Source organism: Cyprinus carpio, chromosome B13 (assembly GCF_018340385.1).
Source record: "Cyprinus carpio isolate SPL01 chromosome B13, ASM1834038v1, whole genome shotgun sequence".
Taxonomy (NCBI): Eukaryota; Metazoa; Chordata; class Actinopteri; order Cypriniformes; family Cyprinidae; genus Cyprinus; species Cyprinus carpio.
The window spans coordinates 2,091,464-2,114,880 of NC_056609.1; the positions used below are offsets into that span (position 1 = coordinate 2,091,464).

At 36.5% G+C, this 23,417-nt stretch overlaps 1 protein-coding gene across 2 annotated transcripts in view; it reads left to right on the top strand.

The window, feature by feature from the left end:
* Positions 1-821: 821 nt before the first annotated feature.
* LOC109068548 (myomesin-2-like) overlaps positions 822-23,417 on the top strand; it is a 44,931-nt gene continuing 22,335 nt past the window's right edge. Inside the window, exons 1-20 of one of the 2 annotated variants that reach the window (XM_042736239.1) lie at positions 871-949; positions 2,019-2,136; positions 3,399-3,456; positions 3,681-3,835; positions 4,031-4,117; positions 5,645-5,733; positions 5,850-5,900; positions 5,989-6,153; positions 7,708-7,869; positions 8,043-8,184; positions 9,455-9,654; positions 9,748-9,798; positions 10,690-10,817; positions 11,722-11,905; positions 12,165-12,339; positions 15,185-15,306; positions 17,689-17,876; positions 17,982-18,108; positions 19,790-19,968; positions 20,097-20,211. In XM_042736239.1, coding sequence (XP_042592173.1) covers positions 2,051-2,136; positions 3,399-3,456; positions 3,681-3,835; positions 4,031-4,117; positions 5,645-5,733; positions 5,850-5,900; positions 5,989-6,153; positions 7,708-7,869; positions 8,043-8,184; positions 9,455-9,654; positions 9,748-9,798; positions 10,690-10,817; positions 11,722-11,905; positions 12,165-12,339; positions 15,185-15,306; positions 17,689-17,876; positions 17,982-18,108; positions 19,790-19,968; positions 20,097-20,211 — 2,464 coding nt within the window. In that variant the 5' untranslated portion in view covers positions 871-949; positions 2,019-2,050. Of the gene's footprint in view, positions 950-2,018; positions 2,137-3,398; positions 3,457-3,680; positions 3,836-4,030; positions 4,118-5,644; positions 5,734-5,849; positions 5,901-5,988; positions 6,154-7,707; positions 7,870-8,042; positions 8,185-9,454; positions 9,655-9,747; positions 9,799-10,689; positions 10,818-11,721; positions 11,906-12,164; positions 12,340-15,184; positions 15,307-17,688; positions 17,877-17,981; positions 18,109-19,789; positions 19,969-20,096; positions 20,212-23,417 lie in introns of both variants that reach the window. The other variant, XM_042736238.1, reaches the window with a different exon arrangement.

Genomic DNA, 23,417 nt, shown 5'->3' on the forward strand with positions numbered 1-23,417 from the left:
GGATTCTCCCGAACTGCCACTTTTTGATTTTCTGGAAACTTAAATTTAAGAACTTTATAAAATTTGTCATTATAGTCTTCAGGAGGCATATTTGTTGCTGTACAACAGAATATTTCTGGCATTATAAATGTACCTTATTTTGCTTTTTTCCCTTTCACCCCTAAAAAACTGGAACCCCCCCGCTTGTTATGTATTTTGTGATAATATTACATTTCTGTACATTATTAATGGCTGTGCTTCCAGTCATACCCACAAGAACACCATCCATGAGACACTGAACATCGAAAGACAGCTAATGTTTACACATCTTGAAAACCCCACAAATTCATTTCAATTTTGTTGGTAAAATATGGTTAAAATCTAGAATAAAACAAGGCCGTTGTTTGTGTAATAGCCTACCATTAGGTGCACGTACTGATGGAATGAGTACTGAGATGATCACTTCTCTCAAAACATTAAACAATAAAATTAAAATTGTTGTTTTATCAATTAAAAAAAAATAATAATAATAATAAAAAGTTAAAACTGTGGCATCAAAAATTATGGAAAGAGTGCATTACGTCTCTGGGAATTGAGTCTTTCCACTAATTCAAACCAATTATTAGCCTATGTATTTACTTTGAAATTATTAATGATTTCCATTCGACTGACCTTATTTAATCTATCTCTTGATTTTTTATTTTATTTTTTATTTTTTATTTTTTATAGCCTATATATAACTCATTCAGTATCCAGCGTCAAGTTAAACGTCTGCCTAGCGTCTTAATATCTGTGCGAAATGATGTTGGAAGTTAGTGTAAATGCTATATATAGTCTGATGCCTATCCATAAATGGGATGCGGGAGAGGCAACATTCCGCATGGCTAATATTTTGCGTTTCATCAGCTGGTCTCTCACTGGCGGGTAGAGGCTCATCTACCTCCGCGTCGCGCTCTTGTATTCTCCTGGGGTGAGTAGCTTATGTCTGGCCCCGTATTTCCACACTTTTGATCCGAAATTATAATGCAGAGTTGTCCTTGTGGAAAAACAAAATCGTTGAGGCTGAAGGAAACTTTTGAACTTTATCTTGGTTGGATGTTGATCTGCCTCGAATGATGTTTGCTTGACAGGGCGCTGCACTTGGCTTTGAAAGGATGCATAAAAAGTTGGCAATTAAACCAGTTTTAGTGCTTTGTGAATATGGATGAATGAATAACTGGACAAACTTTGACACTGTTTTGTTTGTGGAAAAATTTTCTCTTAAAAGTGACCTGTTGAATGAAATGACCTTTGCAATATTTGTCGCACTAGTTGATGCCTTATGCAAAGAGCGAACAGTTCGTTTTTACATGTCGTCTGCCAAATATGTTAATGAAATCTGTGCATATATGATATATATATCTGTGCATATATATATATATATATATATATATATATATATTATATATATATATATATTTGTGTTTAATATGCACAGTAGATGCTTGTATGTGGGCCTCATGTGAATGAGATAATGTGATGTTGCATTGAGAATGCATGATTGTTTGTTTATGTAATTATTCATCAAAAAGAAATGAGGAATGTGTTTGTATTGTAGTGTAGTTAATTTATCCATAATAGAAGATAAACTGTCATGAGCAGTTGGTTATCTGTCAATATTTCAGGACATTTACACAATAATAGCTTTCATTAATGCACACTATACAGTAGAAATGACCATGGATTACTGTACCCATCTTCTTGGACTGTCTGATATCCCAACCCCCAACCTCTAATTTTAAACTGCTGTGAGTTTTGGCTTCCTTGAGGCCCAAAGCTTTAGAACACCCCCTCCTCTTCATCTCCACAAACAGGTTCACTTTCCTGACCCCCAAATCATATCAGGAGTAGGTCGCATTCAGCAAAATGTGCTACGAAACTGTTTCCCCAATAATGAGAAACAGTGAAATTGGAAATTAAAGCATTGGAATTTATGCATCTATCAATGAATGCATTTTGTTTTGTCTTGTGTGCAAAGACACTGCATGTTTTTGTTCCAGGTTTTATTCATAGGTTCTTGGGGTTGCCAAATATGGCTGCAGTTGTTACCAGACACAAGCATTTCGGTCAAGAATACCTCAGTACTGAGTCTAAATATGTTGTTCAGGAATCCTCCAGGTAAGTTAAAAAAATTAAAAATAAAATATACAGCAGCAAGTTCAAGTTTAATGAATCATTGCAGCTAATCATAATGTTCACAGCAATACTAAAACTACTTGTAATAAAATAGCAACATCATGTATAACATATAATAACATTGTTGGAGCTCTGCTAATACACTCTATTACATACAGTAGCTGAGCTATAACTGATCCCTTCATGTCACTACTGTCCTCTGGGTAGTTGACATGAAATACTTGGAAGTTGACTGCAGTGTGACACGCTATACTCCATGTAAAACTCTTTTCTAATTATGCATGTGGCTTATATGACCTCATATTAGTGAGAGAGACCACAGGCTGCATTTATCACACTGCAGAACCATTTAAATCGAGCTGAAGGTGATTAAAATGGTGAAAAACTGAAAAGAAATGGTTATCAGTTACAGGGCCTAAGGTATATACTTTAACTTGACCAATCATATATATATTATGGACACATATTGCACCAAATACACAGATACTTCCTGGAAACAATTATACATTTCAGATATAATATAAGCTTTGCCATTAAAATAGTTTAAGGATAAGAAACATGGTATGGCAATTACAGTTATTTTTGTTGATTAAAATTAAAAACTTGCCCTAAAATGGTGATCAAAATGATATTATATTATAAATGTATTATTACAAAATTAATTATATTCTATTTTAATATATGGTATTTATTGTTTGCCTGAGGTGTCAAAATGTCAGTATTGTAGGTTAATACCTATAATTGCAAAATTCACATGAACCATTGTTAAAGATGATCAAATATCAAATTCTTTCCTTTTTTTTTTCTTTCCACTTAAGACTGTGTTGCTTGAAATGCATGAATTATGATATGCTTTTGCATGTTTGAATGCATATCAAAATGAATAAACTGATTGTTAACCTGAGATGACAAGGAGCATTGAATTCACTCATGCTGCTTGTATAGAGTAATGCTTTGAGCATTCTATTATCATTTTATTATACACTTTTAGAACAAAGGTACAAAACTGAGTCACTGAGGTGGTACCCTTTTAAAAGGTACTAATATGTATGTATATGTATGTATTTTAGGTATGTATTTTAAAAACATATTTTTAAAGTAGTAATATGCACTTTTAAAGTACTAATACAGTATGTACCATTTAGAGGTAAAAAAAATTAACTTTTAACTTTTGTACCTTAGGGTCCCGCCTCATTGACAGGTTTGTACCTTTTTTGAGAGTGTCTGAAAATGTGTGTTTTCAGCTCTGCGGCAGAAGAGGTGAAGTATCAATACCAAACACAGAAGAGAATCCAGGGAGTGGTAAAGCCCTTTAAACAATCATTCCTTTCCTTTTTTTGACATGCTTTTGTTACAGTACTTTCATTAGTCAACCTGTATTTTAATGTACTTTAAAGACTTTTGCTGTAATAGACTGAGTGAAACAAAGGTTAAATAGGACTGACTCTATCTTGGGACATATATTTTTTCGGGATCACTTCTTATGATCCAACAGCTCAATAATTTTTTTTGTCTCGTTTCATCAGGTGGAGAAGAAGATGCCTGAGAAATACATCCGTGAGGAGTCCATGATCAGGGGCCCCAAGTTTGTGGTTAGACTGAGGTCCCATACAGTGTATGAAAACAGTGCTATTAAACTTTTCTGCACTGTGGAGGGATATCCCACTCCACAAGTCAAATGGTGAGAATTCTTCCCACAAACAGGCCTGCCAAGCTTCCTGTTCACTAGGGTGCAGTGCAGATGCTCTCAAATCTCTTATGGTGTTATACAGTTTCACCTTTACTTTTTACTTTACAAACATTTCATAATATTTGCAATCACATATAAAGAAACTCCTAGAGGATCTATTGTTATTTTATCATAAATATTCTACAGGTTCAAGGATGATGTCATCTTGGACGTTTCTTCTGGAAAGTACTTTGTGGAGAGCAATGCTGGATTCCATGCCCTCTCCATCCTCAAGTAATTTGAACTTTTCTGTGTACTTTTTGGACTTTTTAGTGATGCAGTGGCCGAATGTGGTTTACTGATGATCTGTATTGAACAGAATGAGTAACAAACTCGAATGAGTGACAAGACTAACGTTGAGTCATGTTCACTTCCTAGTAATTAATTGGCCACAGAAAGCAGGAAACTTTCAAGTTATGAAACATTTTACAAAATTGTGTCTAGCAGGAATATGAGAGAGAGAGAGAGAGAGAGAGAGATGGAGAGAGAGAGAGAGAGAGAGAAAAAAAAAAAAACAGGTTACAGGTCCAGGTTACATTTCACCTAAATATATATACATAAAGATATATCATAGCCTATTTTAGGTCCAATACGATTTTGCATTGTGACATTATTATATATTCACCTAGGTAAAATAAATAAATAAATAAATAAATAAATGCACCTGAAAGTTTTACCCCCCAAGTGGTTATTATCTTTATTTTATTTAAATCAGCTAATTAAATTAAAGGTAGTACAACAAATACATATATAATGTGCAAATAATTCAAAATTAATATAAGGGATGATTTTTTTTTTTTTTACAGTAATGACATTAAGAAAAATATGCTGATATTCTCATGCATATTAATAATCCCCAAATATTCTTCATTTTCTTAATGCATTTTCTTAAAATATTTTGCAGTGAGTCCCCAAAGGACAAGCTCTTGAGCGGGTGTCTCTGTTGAGAGGTTCCATGTGATTCAATCCTCTAATCCCCCGCCCCCTGTAACTAGCAAGTGAATTTCCACAAAAGGAAGTCACGTCACTGGGATTGCATTTGAACTTTTCCAATTTAGTCCTGGGCCGGTCTGTGCGCCGCCCACGTCTTGAGCTCCTGTCAGCTGTTAATGTCAGAGTGCTGAGTTTGGTGTCATCTGACACTCCGGCGCCTTACAGAGAGATGACTTTCACTGCTGTCACCCTGTCAGTCCCACAAAAACTCACCCTGGCTCTTATGTCACATTCCTGATGGCTTCTTGCATTCAGAGCCCAAAGCTCACAGGTGAAGCTTGGCGTTCCACATTTCATCTAAAATGGCCAAACCTTTCACTTTTTGACACACAGCCATTCTCCTCAAGACCGCGGGGCCAGGGGAGCGGGCTCTAATATAGTACGGTCACTCTGAAGGTCACATTACAGTCTTCTCATTTTCTTGTCCTTTGCGTCTCGTGTTTGCTATTCAAGCCTCAGAGCCTCCCGTGTTGAATACTTTCCGAAAACAGGCGCTAGTCTACATTAGCATTTAGTTTGGAGCAATTATCCTCTTGACATTAGAGCATTAGTTAACTGCCAATTTATCCATCACGATGGGGGAAGCACTTTATGTGCTTTCCAAATGTCAATTAGGAAATGACTGTGGCATATATCCAATCAAATAGCAATCATGCTGATTATTTATTGACTGATTAATTAGTGGACTGGGTGAAGCGGTGTTGCGATCCAGCCATGTATTGATTGAAGTTGTAGACACCTGTGAATGAGTTATGCATGCTTTTGTAGGTGTGCAACTGATGACACTGCAATGTACACAGCAGTAGCCTCAAACACTCATGGACAGGCCTCCTCCCAGGCCTCCATCATTGTGAAGAGTAAGACTTTTTCTCCTGTTTTTGGAATCTAAGCATATCGAAGCATATCGAATTTAGACAATGAATCCTTTTGTTGCAAAGTCACTATATACTTTCTTTTTGTGTCGACTTCATAGGGTGCAAAGAGGAAGAAATGTCCACGCCTTATTCTTGGATGCCTTACCAGTGTAAGTGTGAAGGCATCTTTTCATTACAATATCTGGTATGATTTAAAAACAAGTCATGAAAGACAGGAACTGTTTTGCTGTTTCTCAGATGCCGTTTTACCTGAGATCAAGTATACTAAGATTAACATCACCTTCACTGAGACGTTTGACGTGACCTTTGGAAAAGAAGGAGATAAGGCAACTTTGACCTGCAGGATGACTATTAACCCCAACCTGGCTAACCTGCAGCCTGAGGCGATGTGGTACAGAGATGGTAGGAAGTGTCCAACAAAGGCTTACGCAGATACGTTTTTGTATGCATGTGCGGTTATTGTTGATAAAGCTGTGGTCACACTGGACCTTGAGCATGTGATGCTGCAGCGGTCGTGATATGACATCACGCTCTGCAGCATCTTTTTAAAAACCTAAATTCAACAAATAACCAACAATAATAAATGTATGTTCTTTTAATTCAGCTACGAAGCCATGCTGTGAAATATCGATCTTCTATTGGTCACACGATTTCACATGATACAAATTTACAGGACACAGTTCACCGTTAACTTGAACTTTGGAACGCAGAGAAATGCGAATCATCTTTACATCTTGTATGTGTGAATGGAATTCAATGGGATGAAAAGTGTAATTTGACCAGCCCCTAAGAATTCATTGATTACATATAACTACAAGATTTACAGTAGCTGCTAAATATGAAATAAACAGTCAATTTTTGCAACCTAAAATAATTGGGAAAAAGGACTGTTTTCAATCCCCCATTCTCTGTTGATTTGCCAACAGACGTCCTGCCCCAAATGCATATTATTGGTTAAGCTAGAGTTTTATGATGGCTGCTCAAACAAACAGATTGCAATTCCATTTTAATGCTGCTAATAATGCAGAAATTACGCATTTTGCCTATATGCAGCAATGTAAATACTGCAATTAATTTAAAATGCTTTTAATTTAGCCAATCCGTCATTGTCTTGGGACAATACTTTTATTTAATGATTTGTATCTATCATCACTCAAAATTTAATGGAAGTTCACAAAAGTGGATTTTTTTATGTAATAAAATATTTTAATTAGTGCTGGGCAACAAATAATCATGATTAATCACATCTAAGATAAAAGTTTTTCGTTTATATAATATGTGTGTTTGTGTGTGTGTGTATTTATTATGTATATGTAAAGACACACACACATGTATATATTTTGAAAATATTTACATAATTTATATTATATGTAAATATATTTAATATGTAAACAAAAGATATTTTTCTTAAATATATACATTCATGTGTATGTATTTATATATATATATACACACACACATATATTATGCACTTTTACTTTGGATATGATTAATCACAATTAATCGTTGCCCAACACTAATTTGAATCAAATGTATTTAGGAAATGATTGCTGTTTATTGTTATATTAATATTTGTTCTACATTTGTAGTGTATTTTACACCTACAAATGCATAAATAATTATTTTATATAAAATTATGAATATATTTTGATCTAAATACTGTATTTCATGTAGCTACACACAGTAACTGACAGCTGCATTTATTTATTGTGGCATTCACCCCTGGTTACAGTATATATAAATTTTCCGGTTGTTCTGTAGGTGATTGTTTTACAGTCGAGTCGTGTACAGAACAAAATGCCTTTTTATGTCCATTTGTATTTTATGACTCATTTCACTCCAATCTCATTTCCTGAATCATCAGATTACACTTTCCAGATCTGCAGTCTATTCTGCAAAAGAAATAGTTTCATTTTCTCTCCTCTGATACCCCATGTTGTGTTTTGGGCCCTCCAGAGCACCTCCTGAAAGAGTCGAGGTGGGTGAAAATGGAGTCTGGCGGAGGTGTTGCCAAGCTCACGCTTACTCAGCTCGCTAAGGATGATGAGGGTCTTTACACCCTCCGCATGGTCACCAAGGGAGGCGATGCAGTCCACAGGGCTTACGTCTTCGTTGATGGTAAAGAGTTGTGAACTTCTCCAAGGCTTGTTGAAAATCTTATGTGATTCTTTTGCTGGCCTTTAAAGGTCTGGATTAGCATAATTCATTTTATATAGCACATACATCTGTTTCGGAGTGATTCCCTCAGCAAATCAGTGGTGTGTAGGAGTCATCATGTTTTGTCTTGGCAGATGGTCCACCTCCAGTTCCTCAAGCTCCCGGAGCCCCAATGGACATTAAGATCCATGATGCAAATAGAGATTATGTCATTGTGTCCTGGAAACCTCCTAACACCACCACTGAAGGCCCCATCATTGGATACTTTGTTGACAGGTGACTGCGCTGACTAAGGTGTCTTCCCAGTGGGAGTTATTTTATGGAATACATTTATGCAAGTTGTTTGATACAGTGGACACTTTAAAATGTCATTGCATTAGATAAGAAAATGTCAAATATCTGCTCGACTGTTTGCTGGAATTGCTGGAATTAACTGGTTTGTCACATACTTTTTTGAACTGCACAACAGGAATTCACTATGTGAATAACACTTGCACTAGCACTAGCTTAGCGTGCAGTGTTTCATTGCAGAATCATTCATCTTATCCACATACCACCTGCAATCCATTTTAATCAGGTGCTAAATGCGCTACAACAACCTACTGAGAGTATTTAAATAAAGTCACTGTCAGACTTTTCATTGCAAATAGGCCTTCTTTCTATGCAAATGAGGATTATTATAGCAATCAACTAGCTACCCACAGAAACTAGTCGGTAAACTGAATGGGTCGTTGAAATATTTGGCTCTATTTTTTATATTTCCCAGGACAAGTTGTTGTAACATCACCAGTAAACTGCTGTTTATAATAAGGGCCGGTTGATACAGAACATTTGTTTGATTGGCCCCACCTATATTTGCCTTGTCTCAAATTTAGGGCCCTATGAAATCCATTCTATTTTTTTCCATTTTAATTTTTCCAACATTTTGTCAATGTCCGTGACATTCTGCATTATTCAGTAAATTTCTCAGTTGCTTTCTTCCTGTATTCTGTGTTTTGTTGTTTTAAACTTAAACTTCCTCTTATGGAAGTTGCTTATGTTTTGCGTGTGAAGTGTGCTTGTGCTGTGATTCTTCAAAATAAATTCAACTAAGACAACGTGCACAATGTCTACAGTTTTAACTGCACTTTAAGTGTTATATTTAAGTTGCTTAATTGAAGGTTGTCAGTAATACAAAAGACAGTTTGTTTTCCCTTCCAATATAGGCTACTTAGAAAATTGCTTACCAACACATTTTTTTTGTTGTTGCCAGAAACATGCTTTGCATATGCTAATAAATGCTGTGATTATTTTGTTCCCTGTCACTTTGAGCTGCATTAGTATCAAGCTGAAATGTACTCTCGTTGGACGGTAATCAGACTGTTAAGTGTTGCATGGATCTGCAATTACGTATAAATGCTCCTTAGCTCATATCATCTCCTTGGAACGTAAAAGTGGGCTGTAATTTTCACTCTTTGACAGCAGCGTGGAAGTAATGATAGGATATTCTTGATTACTGTCCATATTCATTGTCATCCATGTTTATTCTTTCACTCTTATTGGGCAGATGTGAAGTTGGAACAGAGACCTGGATGCAGTGTAATGACTCCCCTGTAAAGATATGCAAGTATGCTGTGCAGGGCCTGTTTGAGGGGCACTCTTATTACTTTCGCGTGCGTGCCGTCAACTCTCGGGGCATTGGCAGACCCTCCAGAATGTCTGAGCCTATTGCCGCTCTGGACCCTACAGAGTTTGAGAGAATTCATGGTGAGCAAAACTAAGTCCTCATGAAGTTACATTTAGTGATCAACTCTGTACGTGTTAATAATGCCCTTTATATACTGCTGTTTGTTTCAACAGCAAAACTAGGTGGAAGACATGACGTTGTGACTTACTATGATGACCTTGAAGGTAACCATGGAAATTTATGAAATCTTTAAAAAATAATGGAAAAGACATGGACATTTCTATAATAATAAATAAAAAAGGGAAAGTTATGGCAAGTTCTTAAATATTTCATAGTTATATACATATACACACACATCGCTTTTTGTTGATGCAGTCTTTATAAAATTGTATTCTATAGCATTTTTTTAAACATATTACCTAATTGCATGATCACATGATCATTAATGGCTACTACATTATAGTGATCGTTGCATGTATATGGCTTCCGTCCAGTTGCTCTATATTGTTGGACAATCCAACAGAGATGTTCCTGTCCTTCAGTGACCTATATAAATATTGTGGGGTGGAGCTGCCTTAAAATATTCTTCCTTTTGTCACTGAGTCAAGTTTGTGTGTCTTTGAATTTGTATTACGTATTAGATGACAGCAGCTGTCACTTAGTGCTTTCCCCCCTATTCTTTCATGCTTTTTGCTTTCAAAATGAGCAATAATTATCTAGCCCATAATTGGTTCTCTTCTGAGAGGTACTGATTAGTTTTTGATGAGAATTCCGTCAGGAAGGGAACGTACAAACATCTGTGGTTCTTTTTTCAAGTTGAAATGAACACATCAACCAGTGTCACCCATGTGCATGTATATGTATATGTGTATGTGTGTGTGTATATATATATATATATATATATATATATATATATATATATATATATATATATAGCTATATATGTGGCGGCGGAGGCAGCAAAGATGATATTCGCATATCAGTCCATAATATTAAAGTTGCTTTTAAAGCTAGTGAAATTGCTAGGATATTTCATAGTGTGTGTGTGTATTGGTGTGTGTGTGTGTGTGTTCAGGGTAGAAACAGTAATTCTGTTTGATGTGCTTTGCCTGCAGACGAGGGAAAAGCTCCGGGACCTCCCTCTAAAGTCTGTGCTTCAGAGACGGACCGAACATATGTTGTGCTCAGTTGGGTCCCTCCAGTCTACCATAGCAAAGCCCCCATGTGGTATTACATTGAGAAGGTTAGTTTCAGCTCACTGCCAGACGTTAACCCAGCTGAATGGTCACAAACTTTATTTCAGCTGTTTACTTTTCTTCTCATGTCACCATTAATCCATTAAGAAGCACCTACGGTGTAAGAATATTTAATAACAATATTTGTTTTTGTTTTGCATTAAATGATGCAGCACAGCCCACAGAACCAATTTATTTCTCAGAAGTTAATCTTTCGTGGCTCAGAGATACTGTAGATATTGACTGATTATATACTTTAAAACAATGTCCATTGTTTTTTGTTGTTGTTTTCCAGTAACTGATATCTAAGACCCATTTTTAATTTTAGCATTTTTCCTGCTTTTTGACAATAACTAAAAATGACATTAAAAGCCTATTATTGTTATTATTATTATTATTATTATTATTATTATTATTATTAATGTAATAATAATAGTCAGGCAAAGTTGTATGCTGCTCCTAGGGGTTGCAAATGTATTTTTGTCTTTGTTTTGGGCTGTCTAATTGTCTCAAATGCTACATGCTACGTTTTCGGACTTGAGTATGAATAGCTGTAAAAGGTTATGTAATTATGCAAACAAAGTTAATTTTCTGTCATTTTATTTAATCTGTTGTCCCAATATTAAATTAACAGAGTTCTCAGTTATTTCAGTTCTCAGTTCTCTCAGTTGTTCCTTCTGAAAAAAATAAATAAATAAATAAATGTGTTGTGATTGCAGACTTTGGCATTGTGTCAAATCCATTGTCAGTCTTTGGCTCTATTTAATCTTTATTTAATTAATTAAATTACTGTCTAGAAGAGACAACTGTTGTTGTTGTTGTTTTTTTATTGTTAAAGGTTAAAGCAGTCATTATCATTTCTCACACAATACATATTTGTGTAATAGTGTATTTTATTCTGGATTTTTATAGCTTCAAGTCGGAGCTGGATCCTGGCAGAGAGTGAACACTAAAGTACCCATCAGATCTCCTCGCTATGCCGTCTTCGACCTACTAGAGGGGAAGGATTATCAGTTCCGTGTGGTGTCTGCTAATATGTACGGCATCAGTGAGCCTTCTGAGCCCACCGACACTGTAACAACCCTGCAGCTAAAGGGTAAATGCCCTAAAAAAGCATGTCACAGAGGGTACAGTGCCTCTGATGTATTCACTTAAGATATTGACATGTTGAAATGCATATGAAATGGCATATAGATCTTTGAAGTTTGCTCTGCCTTTGATGTTATCATTAAGGCAGTAATGATTTTTTATCTGCCTTTCTGTAGTGGAACTAATTCATGCATGATAGGTCGTCAAGGGATTGATTGGACTGGTTGGTGAAATCACCCCTGAAATGAAGTTCTATGTTCATTCAGGTGTGCCCTCAGCTCCTGGACAAGTCATTGCAACCAGAGAGACAGACACTTCTGTTCTAATCCAGTGGGTGCCTCCAAAGGATCCCAATAACCTGATTGGATATTACATTGATTCCTGTGTGAAAGGATCTAAGAACTGGACCTCTGCCAATCACAAGCCCCATAAGCAGACTAGGTATGTGCTTAGTATAGGGGATAATATTTGAGGCACTTCCCACGAATAGGGTATGAAAGCATCTGAAACTCTGAGATACTCTTGAAAAGAATTGTAACTTTTAATGAACTTTAAAATAAAAATAAAATAAAATAAAGGGGTTGCCGATTTAACCTGATGTCATCCTCTAAAGGAACTCATTAACCTTATTCAATATTATATTGATTCTTGTGTGAAAGATCTGAGAACCAGACCTAAGCCAATCACAAGCCCCACAAGCAGACCAGCGCTGTGTTTCTCAAAGACATTATAAGCCTATATAGATCGTAGAGGCTTTTGGTGCCAATGGCTTTGGGAAACACAGCCCAGGTATGGGCTCACTCTAGGTGAGCAAGCTGTTCTCATTCCCAGGCATTAAAAACTGAAGCAAAAACTGGTCAAACACCTTGTGTGTTGAAATAAAAATGCTATTTTGTCACTATATTGTTGAACTAGGAGCTATATTGATATTGGAGCTGTACTGACTATACTGATGAACGTCACGATAACGTATGGTAACGCCCGTTCCCTGAAGGAGTAACTGGAGACGTCACGTCGGTGACCGACGAATTGGGATCTCGCTTCGAGAGACCAATCTACTTCAAGTGTAAACTAATTGCATCCAGCTGCAGCGGTTCACAGCATGAGCATAAAGAGGAAGCAAGTGCAATGCATACCAGGTTTTTGCTGAGGAGCTGAGCCGCTGACCTGGCCTCTAGGAGGTGGTACAGGGAACAAGGGTTACCATATGTAACCGAGACATTCCCTTCAGTCGGTCACTCTCAACATCACATCGGTGACTGACGAATTGGGATTCCCTACAAAAACGCCATGGATGCTGCCCTACCTTCTCCTCAGCCTGGGAAAGCATAGCTGTCATCTCTGGATCCGATTCAGGCATTGCCACTGTCCCGGAGGGCGGCAGCACAGCCGAAACTTCCTCAGAGAGCTGTCCCTCCGATGCAGTGATCGACATCTGGTCATCAGGAGGGGCCCCCCATGATACCGCTGTTACGCCCAGCGCATTCCATTGGTTGACCACCTTGATCGGAGGTTCTGGAGGAGTGGTGGGCCCCTGATGGTTGGTTCCCTGATGGGTTTGCCACCATTGTGACCCTCAAACTGCCCGTGCTACTGCCAGAAGTAGTTCTCGACTGGCAGCCGCCAGGACGAGCCTTAGATTGCGGCAGAGGCAACTGAACTCCGCCCCCTTGGAGATAGCGAAGTCTGGTCTACAGCTCCGAGATGGTCATCTTCCCATAATGAGAACATGAGTCATCCACAAAAGCCACCTCTGCGTGTTTAATGCCCAGACACGTGAGGCAGCGATCATGACCATTGCCCGGCGCCAGGTAATGACCGCATCCAGAAACGTACGGGTGAAACGGCATCTTTAAAAAGACGGTCCGTTGTCTTTACAAAGATGCACCCATGAAGCTCTTTTAGAGAAAGTTGCTCTTTCAGGGAAAGGCTTTTTTAGTGCTGTGGCACACAGCGGAAATGGCCTCTTGCAGCACAACAGGGGAGTAGTGCAGCCTGAAGTGCGCAACCTGCTCGACACAGAACGACCACCGCTGAAGAGACGTACCGCCAACACCAGAAGCTTCCAAGAGCACGTCAAACTCGTAGCTCACTTGAAGACACTTGGATGGAGCAGAACGATGTTGTCGCTTAGCTCCGAAGTGAAAAGCTGGTATGCATTGTACCTGCTGCGTCTTTATGCTTATGCTGTGATCAGCTGCATGCAGCTGCATGCCAGTGTGCATTGGCTCTTTTAGTTTACACTCAAAGTAGATCGATCTCTCAAAGCGAGATCCTAATTCGTCGGTCACCGAAGTGACGTTGAGAGTGAAGGAGTACTAGGAGCTACATTGCTTTCAAAAGTTTGCCTTATTCATCTTTTGTATGGACATTCAGCAAATTATTGAGAACAAAGTACATTATTTCTGTGGATTTAGCCATTCAGGTATTTAAAATTTTTTATTATTTGCTATTCAGCAGCAATTACAGTAGCTCACGTGAACAATAATCTCTATGATGGTAACTTTAAATAAGCCATTATCCTTCAACCAAATTCATATTTAACTCATGTATTACCACAAAGCGAACTTGAAACATAATTATATTTATAAATAACAATTAAAAATATCCCCAAAACAGTGCCCAAACCTTATTAAATTAGTTATTCAAATACAACAGCAACAGCCAATGGCAAGTCCCCAGCAGCAGATCTTTCGATATTTTTATTTAATTTTTGCTAAAGTAGGTGTGTTTACTAAAATAGCAGATTTAGACTAAACTAATAAACCTAATGAAGTCTAAGATAGGAGGTTTTTTCTATATTTTTATTTATTTTGAAAAAAAAAAAAAAAAAAAAAAAAAACACCTTCAAAGGTTCAGGAATTATCACAAAATGCTACACATTGTAAAAAAAAAAAAAAAAAAAAAACACCTCAATCCCTGCCTCTGCTGAATAACTTTTACTCTCCGGTGGGGATAAAAACATCATGCAAACCCGCTTTATATCGGCCCTGAAAAATGCATATCGGTCGATCCCTAATTGTAATTACAATTTTACTTAATGTTTGCAATAACTTTAGTATTTCACATTTTACTTTACATTTGTGTGTAGTGCATGACTGTGTTTGTGGTAATTGTCAAAGATAAAAACAAAATGTGATCACATTACAAAATTAAATGCCACTGGAAAACCAGAAAGCTTGCATCAGGAGTTTGTGTTGCTGACATGTTTCTTCTGAGGATGCTATTCGGTAAATAATGAAATAGAAACTTCTTCTTTCACTGCCTCATTACTGGGTTCTCACAGGTTTGTTGTGCATGGACTGACCACTGGTGAGACGTATGTCTTCCGTGTTCAAGCTATCAATGAGCTGGGTCTCAGCGATGAATCCCAGGAATCGGCCCCTCTTTCTGTGAGAGCAGTTATTAGTTATTCTTTTTTTGTTATTTCATGAAGGAATTTTTTTTTTTTATATTATTCTTGTTGAGAAGATTATTAAGATGAGTTTTTTTTCAGCAGGAGGTGTTTGGTATTGATAAACCCACGGTGTACAAATGACAAAAAGAAAAGCACCCACCAGAAATGGCCCACCAGACTTCTTTTTAATGACTTTACAACAGGCTGGAAAGGGCTTTATTTATCTTTATTCATAGGAAGTGCTCAGGAAAGTTGCCACACAATAACAACAGAACAGATGAATTCTAAACATCAAAGGTTTCTTTAGTATACAGTAGAGCAGAGCGGTGAAATGTGCCAATGCCAGTAGATATTCTGCTATAGTGTTTATTAAAGCCCATCAGAGAATGTATGTTACAGTGATTTTACAGTACCATGCATAATGCACTATAACATCAAGTCAGGTGTGAACAAATACAAACTTACAAATAAAAACAAAATATAATGAAAAACCTTCCTTTGTTAAGTTTGCTAAAAAAAGTATTGATAAGATTCCATTTGAATGAATGAAAGAATTAAAATTGTTTACATTGTATATATATATATATATATATATATATATATATATATATATATATATATATAATGTAAATGTGTGATATGTACAATTATTTCTGGTGTAATGTAACCATCACAAAATAAATACATGAGATATCATACCACCCATCCCTAGTAGACAGTTACATGGAAGAGGTTTTAAAAATCTTTATATTTCCCTCAAACCTCATACCATTTGCTAAATTGGTTTAATTATTTATACTAAATGAGTCAGAATGTTTTTACTTTTCATGTCTCTGTGGGACACTTAGTCAACAAGTAGAAATGATTTCAGCCAGCAGACCATTAAATTTTTACAGATCTGGATGATTTGTAGAGATGTTTGCTTTGTAAGTCTTTAGCTTTAGCTAACAGCAATCCTCTGTTTGGACTCTGGGGGACAATTCCATACTCTGAGACTTCAAAAGATGAAACTTTTTGTCCTAAAAGTGCAGATCCAGTAAAAACAGTGGTTAGGAAATTAAATTAGATGAGTTCTTTCCATTGATTTATTAGATGGAATTAGATGTTTTAATCAAGCAGCTCTGATGTAGTATATCTAATCTCATACCATTTTTTTTGCTATGGACATTATTGATAACTTGTGTGGCTTGAAGAGAGTGTTTAATTTACTGTATTTGCCAGTCAAACATACAGACACACAAAATAGCCTTAAAAGTAGCCTTATCAGGGGCCAGAATATCATAGGGACCTAAAGGTGGGCTCTTTTGACCTGCACCAGTAGGCACCTAGCAACAGCTCCGAACACCCTAGCAATTGCACTAAAATTCTCCCATATCTCCCTAGCATTTTTATAGCAAGTTTTGAATGGGCAACAACCACAACCACTTTCATCATACCATTAGCATTATATCTTAACTTCTGACATGGAGACTGTCAGCATGATCAAGTTACTTTTAAAGACGTTTTGGTCAGTTGTAAGGTAGCGTGATATTCTTTGTGTATAATGCAGTCCCATAATGCTTTGAACTCAGTTCAAGATGGCTAAAAAAATAGGTTAGAAATATAAGTATTTCATTATCAAAATTGTATTCCGGTTTAAAATAAGTTTAAAATAATCAAAAAAGTCTAAAAATAATCCACTTTTTTGTTAATTTACACTCTATTTACACTACTATTCAAAATGTTGGGATCTGTTTCCAAAGGTATTCACTGTTGTCTGCATTTAGTTGATAAATAATACAGTAAAACAATTCTTATAAAAATTTAAAATTAGCCGGTTTATTGTTTTTCACATATTTTAAAATATAATTTATTCTTGTGATGGCAAAGCTGATTTTTTAGCAGCCATTACCCTTGTCTTTACTGTCACATGTTCTTTCAGAAATGTATCTAATTTTGTGCTCAAAAATATATGAAACGGTGATACAAACTTTTTCAAAAAGTTCAAAAGAACAGCATTTATTTGAACTACAAATATTACTTTTGATTAATTTAATGCATCTTTGCTGGATAAAAGTAGTTCCATAAAACAATTCAATAATAAAAAAAAACCTTAGGTTCTATTTTAGCTTGTGATGCTGTTTAACAAGGCAGTTGTTTATGTAGGCAGTAGATAGCAAAGCAGATGTTTCCGAATAAAGCCCTAAATTCTCTTGTTAAAAAACACTGCCATATTTTGAGGCTTACACCAATGCATTCCACCCTCCTATATTACACCTCCAGACACAATGCTTCTCTCAGAAATGTGCATATTATAAGCCAGAGATGAGGCTTGCACGCCAGCGCGTGTTTCTCTCAGTCCAAGACATTGAGTAATGGGGAGGACCAGCTAAAGCAATATGTCTTCTCTACAGAGCTGCCCTCTTCCCCTTATGACTTATCTCTTCTCTACTGTGACGGGGAATCCATGGTTCTCAGCTGGAAGCAGCCCCTCCGTTCTGGAGGAGCAGACGTCACTGATTATTACATTGACAAATGCAATGTGGCCAAGAAGACATGGAAGGAGGTCAACGTCCCACCCATTAAGGAAAGACTGCACAAGGTGGCCATGTATTGCAGCATCACGTGCATGTTATTGTTATCAGCTTATATTGATTGATTTATAATATGCATAACATAATTACTAAAATGAACTTTTCCTTCTGAAGCTGGAGGTCTGACAGCTGGGTCAGTGTATCAGTTTAGGGTCTATGGAGCTAATATGATTGGACTGGGTGATGCCTCGACCCCTAGCACTCCCTTCAAATGTGAGGCTTGGACTACGCCTGAGCCAGGTAATGCGACATGTGCACATAGTTTTACTTCTAAAATTCTAACACTATTTACTAATTTTCATGTCACTGAACACCCGTATACTGCTGTTTGTTCTGTGTAACACAATAGAAGAAATTTTAAAGAATCTTCCCTTAGCTGTTTTCTATATGACTATACAGAGATTTATTTTCCTTAGGAAAAGAAAATGTAGAATAAGCTGGAAATTACCCCAATGTAATGTAAATCTATAAATAAAACAATGAAAAACAAAGGCATTTTAGCTTTTTTGACCAAACTTCCTCTGTGTTATCCAGCTATTACCTGGTGAGCAGAACTGGTAGCACTTTATAACTTCACTTCATTTTGAATCAGTAATATAGATTAGATCACAGAAAGCTAAATGTTTAAGTTTCCAAAGGATAACAAAGGATGTACAAGATCAATAAATGTAAGATTTCCATTGGCAATGCAGCACTGGCCTGAAAGGGCAATTGACAGTTCTGCAAACTGGCACAAAACTTTCTCACATTGGTCCCGGGCCAACAGGCCATCCTTATTCTTGAGCCCTGTCACTGAAATTCTTCCCTCCTCTGCAGCTCTGGGATCTTATTCTCCATCCCTCATATTTAAAGCAACACACTCAAGAACTAATGGTCTTTTGGCAGCATATTGTTGCACCATATAGAATCTGAATGCAAATAGACAACAATTCTTTGGCATGTTTCTCTTATTTATGGTAGTCAAAGATATTTTTATTTTATTTTATTTTATTTCGAGTTTTTCTCAATGAACTGATGTTGGTGGAAAAGAGCTCTATGAAGATTCTTTATAGTTGTATCTCTTTATTTCCGCAGAAGAAAAACATATATGTTTGGCACAATATGAATATGGTGAATTTTGGTGTTTTATGTGCTGCCCTAAGAACACTTTAGAGGAAGTAAAAAGTCTTATGTGTGCAAAACACACTCATGCATGAGACTTCCAACCCACAACTCGTGGCAAACATTACGTGGGTACTTGTTGTTTAGCAGATTTACATTGTTCTTATTGGAGGAAAAGATCCTTTGCAGCAACATGGTTAAACACCCTTTTAAAGGCTACAAATGTGGATTTGTTTTCATATTAACCCGCAGGGAATAAACCGGGAACCACCCCCATGCTGCCAATCACCACTCCGCCATATCACCATCATTAAAACTGAAGTGTCAATAACATAAGTAGGACATGTTTCAAAACATGATAATGTTGTTTCAGGTGAACTGATAAGATGATCAATAACTGTTTTCACAAAAAGAGATGCATGTTCAGATCTGGCCTGCATTATGTCCTGATTATATTCCTCTCTCTGCCTCTCGACATTCATGTATTGAACAGTCATGACCAGACAAGAAATACAAAAGACCAATGTGATTCTGGTGGAAGCTGTAAAGAATGTGTTCCAGTTATATTTTACCCTAAAATCAAATAAATTATATTTTACATTACAGTTGAAAATCTGAATTTAATAATCCAGATTAATAACAGTGATGAGAATAAGGGTGGTAATTTACACAAAAGTCACATTTTCTTTATTTCATTTTAGGTTGAAATGTCATCTGCACATATTATCAACATAGATTCACCAAATTGATATAAAACATAATTGAAAGCAAGAAAAACTTGAGCATTTCCTTGAGATTTCCTTGTTTTTGGCTTCGGTAGGTCCAGCCTATGATGTGACCTTCACTGAAGTAAGGGATGATTCAGTGGTGGTGGAGTGGAAGGCTCCTGTCTACAGCGGCGCCAGTGCCATCACTGGATACTTTGTTGAGAAATCCAAGAAAGGCTCGGATAACTGGAGCAAAGTCAACGAAAGTTCAGTCAACCACTGCTATCTTAAGGTATCGATTTGTGCTGTCAAACTCATATTCTCAGATCTTTTGTACTATTGCTTCAGCTAGACATGGGAGTATGAATACCGGTCTGTTTCTCTATGGCTTTATCAAATGTATTGTTTGAATGTTTGCAGGTCAAGGGTCTAGAAACAGGCGAGTCTTATGTGTTCCGTGTGCGGGCAGAGAACGCCAATGGCATTGGCTTGGCTTCAACCCTCTCTGACCCTGTGTGCATCAAGACACTGCCAGGTAAAACAGTACTGTAGAGCAGACAGTTTAAGGAAACACTTGTGAATGAATATACGTACATATTCGAATGGGAATATATGAATATGAATACTTGTACATAGATGAATGGGAAAAACCTTACGGTCACACTAACATTAACAAACCATTAACTAGGACTTTTGCCTCAGTTAACTTCTTATTTGCTGCTTATTAATAGTCAGTAAGCTAGTTGTTAAGTTAAGGTACTAAATAACGTAGATTATGGTCATGCAGAATATGTGCTTTATTGTACTAATAAACAGCCTATATATTAATAATAGGCATGTTAATAAGCAACTAGTTAATAGTGAGAATTGGTCCCTATACTAGTGTTACCAACCTTACAAGTTAAAAAAAAAACAAAAAAACAATTGCTTTCATCTGTTTATTCTAGAGCATGTATGCACATTGAATTAACTTGTATGAAAAGCATTTTTGTGTAATGTGAGTTTAGGAATCACTAGAAAATTCTGTTACCAGTTTCTCTCCCGCATGTCATTACAAACCCAAAAGACTTTGGTTCATCTTCAAAACACAAATTAAGATATTTTTAATAAAACTGCCCTACATTGGAAGTCCAGGTAACTAAAAAGGTCATAAATGCATTGTTAAACAAATCCATATGAATCAAGTGATTTTATTCAAGTCTTGTTAAGATATATGATCACTTCATTTGATGAACAGATTTAATGTTGGCTTTTATTTGCATCTAAACAATGATTGACACATACATAGGGCACATCACGTATGGTAAGCGCGAAAGCTCAAATGTGTGCATGTGGTGCGTGAGAACCAATGAGGTTTGTGATGAGCTCTGTTTATGCGTGTGTTTATATGTGAATAAAAGACTAATTTTTTTTTTTTTTTAAATTAAGGAAAATTATTTTTTTCAAGAGTTTTGTTTTATTTTTATCTTCATAATTAATTTGTATTGTTTATTATATTCATATAAAACTCTCCCTTTAAGGCAGCGATTCTCAATGAAAGAATATTGGGGGTGCTGGAAGATATACTTTTGAAAGGGGTTTTGTTTACAGTGAAAGATTCAAACCAAGACAAAATTAAACTTGCAAGTACTTGCAAAACAATGTGGTCTGCATCATTCTAACACATGCCAGTTAACACCAAAGCGAGTAGACGAGAAGAAGTATTGTTTCCATAGCAACTACTCTTTACTTCAGGTTTTCTGTCAGTTTTGTGTAGCGCAGCTGTCGGACTTGTGAAAGCAATTTAGTGTCTAGCATCCAGAAACACTCTATAACATATATAACAATAATAGTAAGAAGAAGAATTCTTCTTGTTTATTGATTGGCTGCTTTTTGTGATGATAATCTAATTAAGTTTGAATGTCAAATTGCTTTGCAACTGTTTAATTCTCAGAGAAGTCATTTCTATTCACAACTCTTGGAAACTAATGATAATGATATTTTAGCTGTTAAATTTGTGGAGAACCTCTGCCTCAAGGGGAATTTTGTTCCAAGTCAATATGAAATGTGATTCATTTACACAGAAAAATATTGGGGAAATCATTACATAACAGAACAGAGCTAGGTTTTTGGAAAGGGTCAAGATTTTAACTGATTAGCATGGCCAAACTAGCCTTTCATGGTAGACGCAGTAAATCCAGTTTTTCTCAGTTGACTGCTTTTGTAAAATTATTGTATATTCCGACAAAATATGTATTTTTTATTTATTTTACGTATAGATGATTTTCTACTGAACTTTTTTGCTACTTTGTTCTTGAAGGCTGTTAAAAGCATGAAATGGGCTGGAAATGTCTTTGATGTCAAATATCAGCATAGTGAGGAGCTAGCCAATCAGCTTTTTGCTGCAGCACCAGGGTGGTTAGGAATTAGTCACATGTCATGTATGGCTGCAGATTGGCTCAAAATGTCTGTGCCCAGAACTGAGAGCCTATGAGCAAAAATGGCAGATTTCAGTTCACATACCTCCAAGGGATAAACGGATGTCTTCCTTCAGTATAGACCTCATTGGCTTGGTAACTTAAGTCATCCATCCAGGGTGTTTCCCTGCTTTTGGCTAGAGAGGATGTGATCCTCTATGGGAATATCGGTTGGGTAGTTGCATTTCAGAGGTGGTTTTTACTTGAGTATGAAGATTGACTTTTTGGAACTGTGCACAGTAAAACCAGAAGTTGCAATCAGTTTCGTCAGTTGTAAATTCATATAGTCTTTAAGCACTTACAAAACCACCCAGAATCCAGAATAGCTGAATATCAGTGGATTTGAAAGAAGGGATCTGTATTTTGGATGAAATGAGAGGAGTTCAGAGCCATGCGGGGCAGTGTGGATGGCACCATGGGAGGCGTTCTGAAGTGTCTTGGGGAGCAGCTGCCTGCACATTCACAGATAAGGAAAACGGGATGATCCACGATGATTCATTCCGAGCAGCCTGAAAGGTTTTGAGGCTGATAAAATGCTGTCAGCCAGTAGAGTGCACTGTGGATTCGTCTGTCTATATAAAGTATGTGTGTGATGTTGTATGAGATGTTCTCCTTATAGCACGACCTAGAAGGGAAGCCCTGTGTAGTCTGATTGGTCATAACTGCAACAATCATTCACAAACTTCTCCACACTTTGCATGTTCATTAATTTTTATTTCATTTTCTATTATCTTTAAACAAATTTGAATATGCATTTACACCATTACACTGAAAATGGTAGCATCTAAATTAACTGGTTTAATTCAAATCAAACATATTATCCACCTATATACATTGATTTATATCTTTTTGTATTAAATCAGGTAGAAATATCTCTTTAAGGTCACAACTGCAAATTAAAATACTGCTATTATTTTCTTGGTTTAAACTTATTCCGGAATAGTATAACTTTATTTGCTGTGTGGAAAAAGTGAATTTCCAGAATATCATGGCTACTTTCCAAATTATGAAAATGAATTAAAACTGGGTTTGTAAAGCCACAAAATGAGACTTATCATAAAAGCGGTGCACACACTACTATATCATCCTTAATAAAATAGATAATACGTCTTCTGAAGCCATTCTATTGCTTTGTGTGACAAACAGACAGAAATATAAGCAGATTTCTAAGGAAAATAAAATAGGGTGCTCCATCAGGTTTGAATACAATTACATTTGGTTACAAGACACATTGGAACCAATGGCATTTGACGTCAGTGGTGTTAAAGGTCATCAACGGGACATT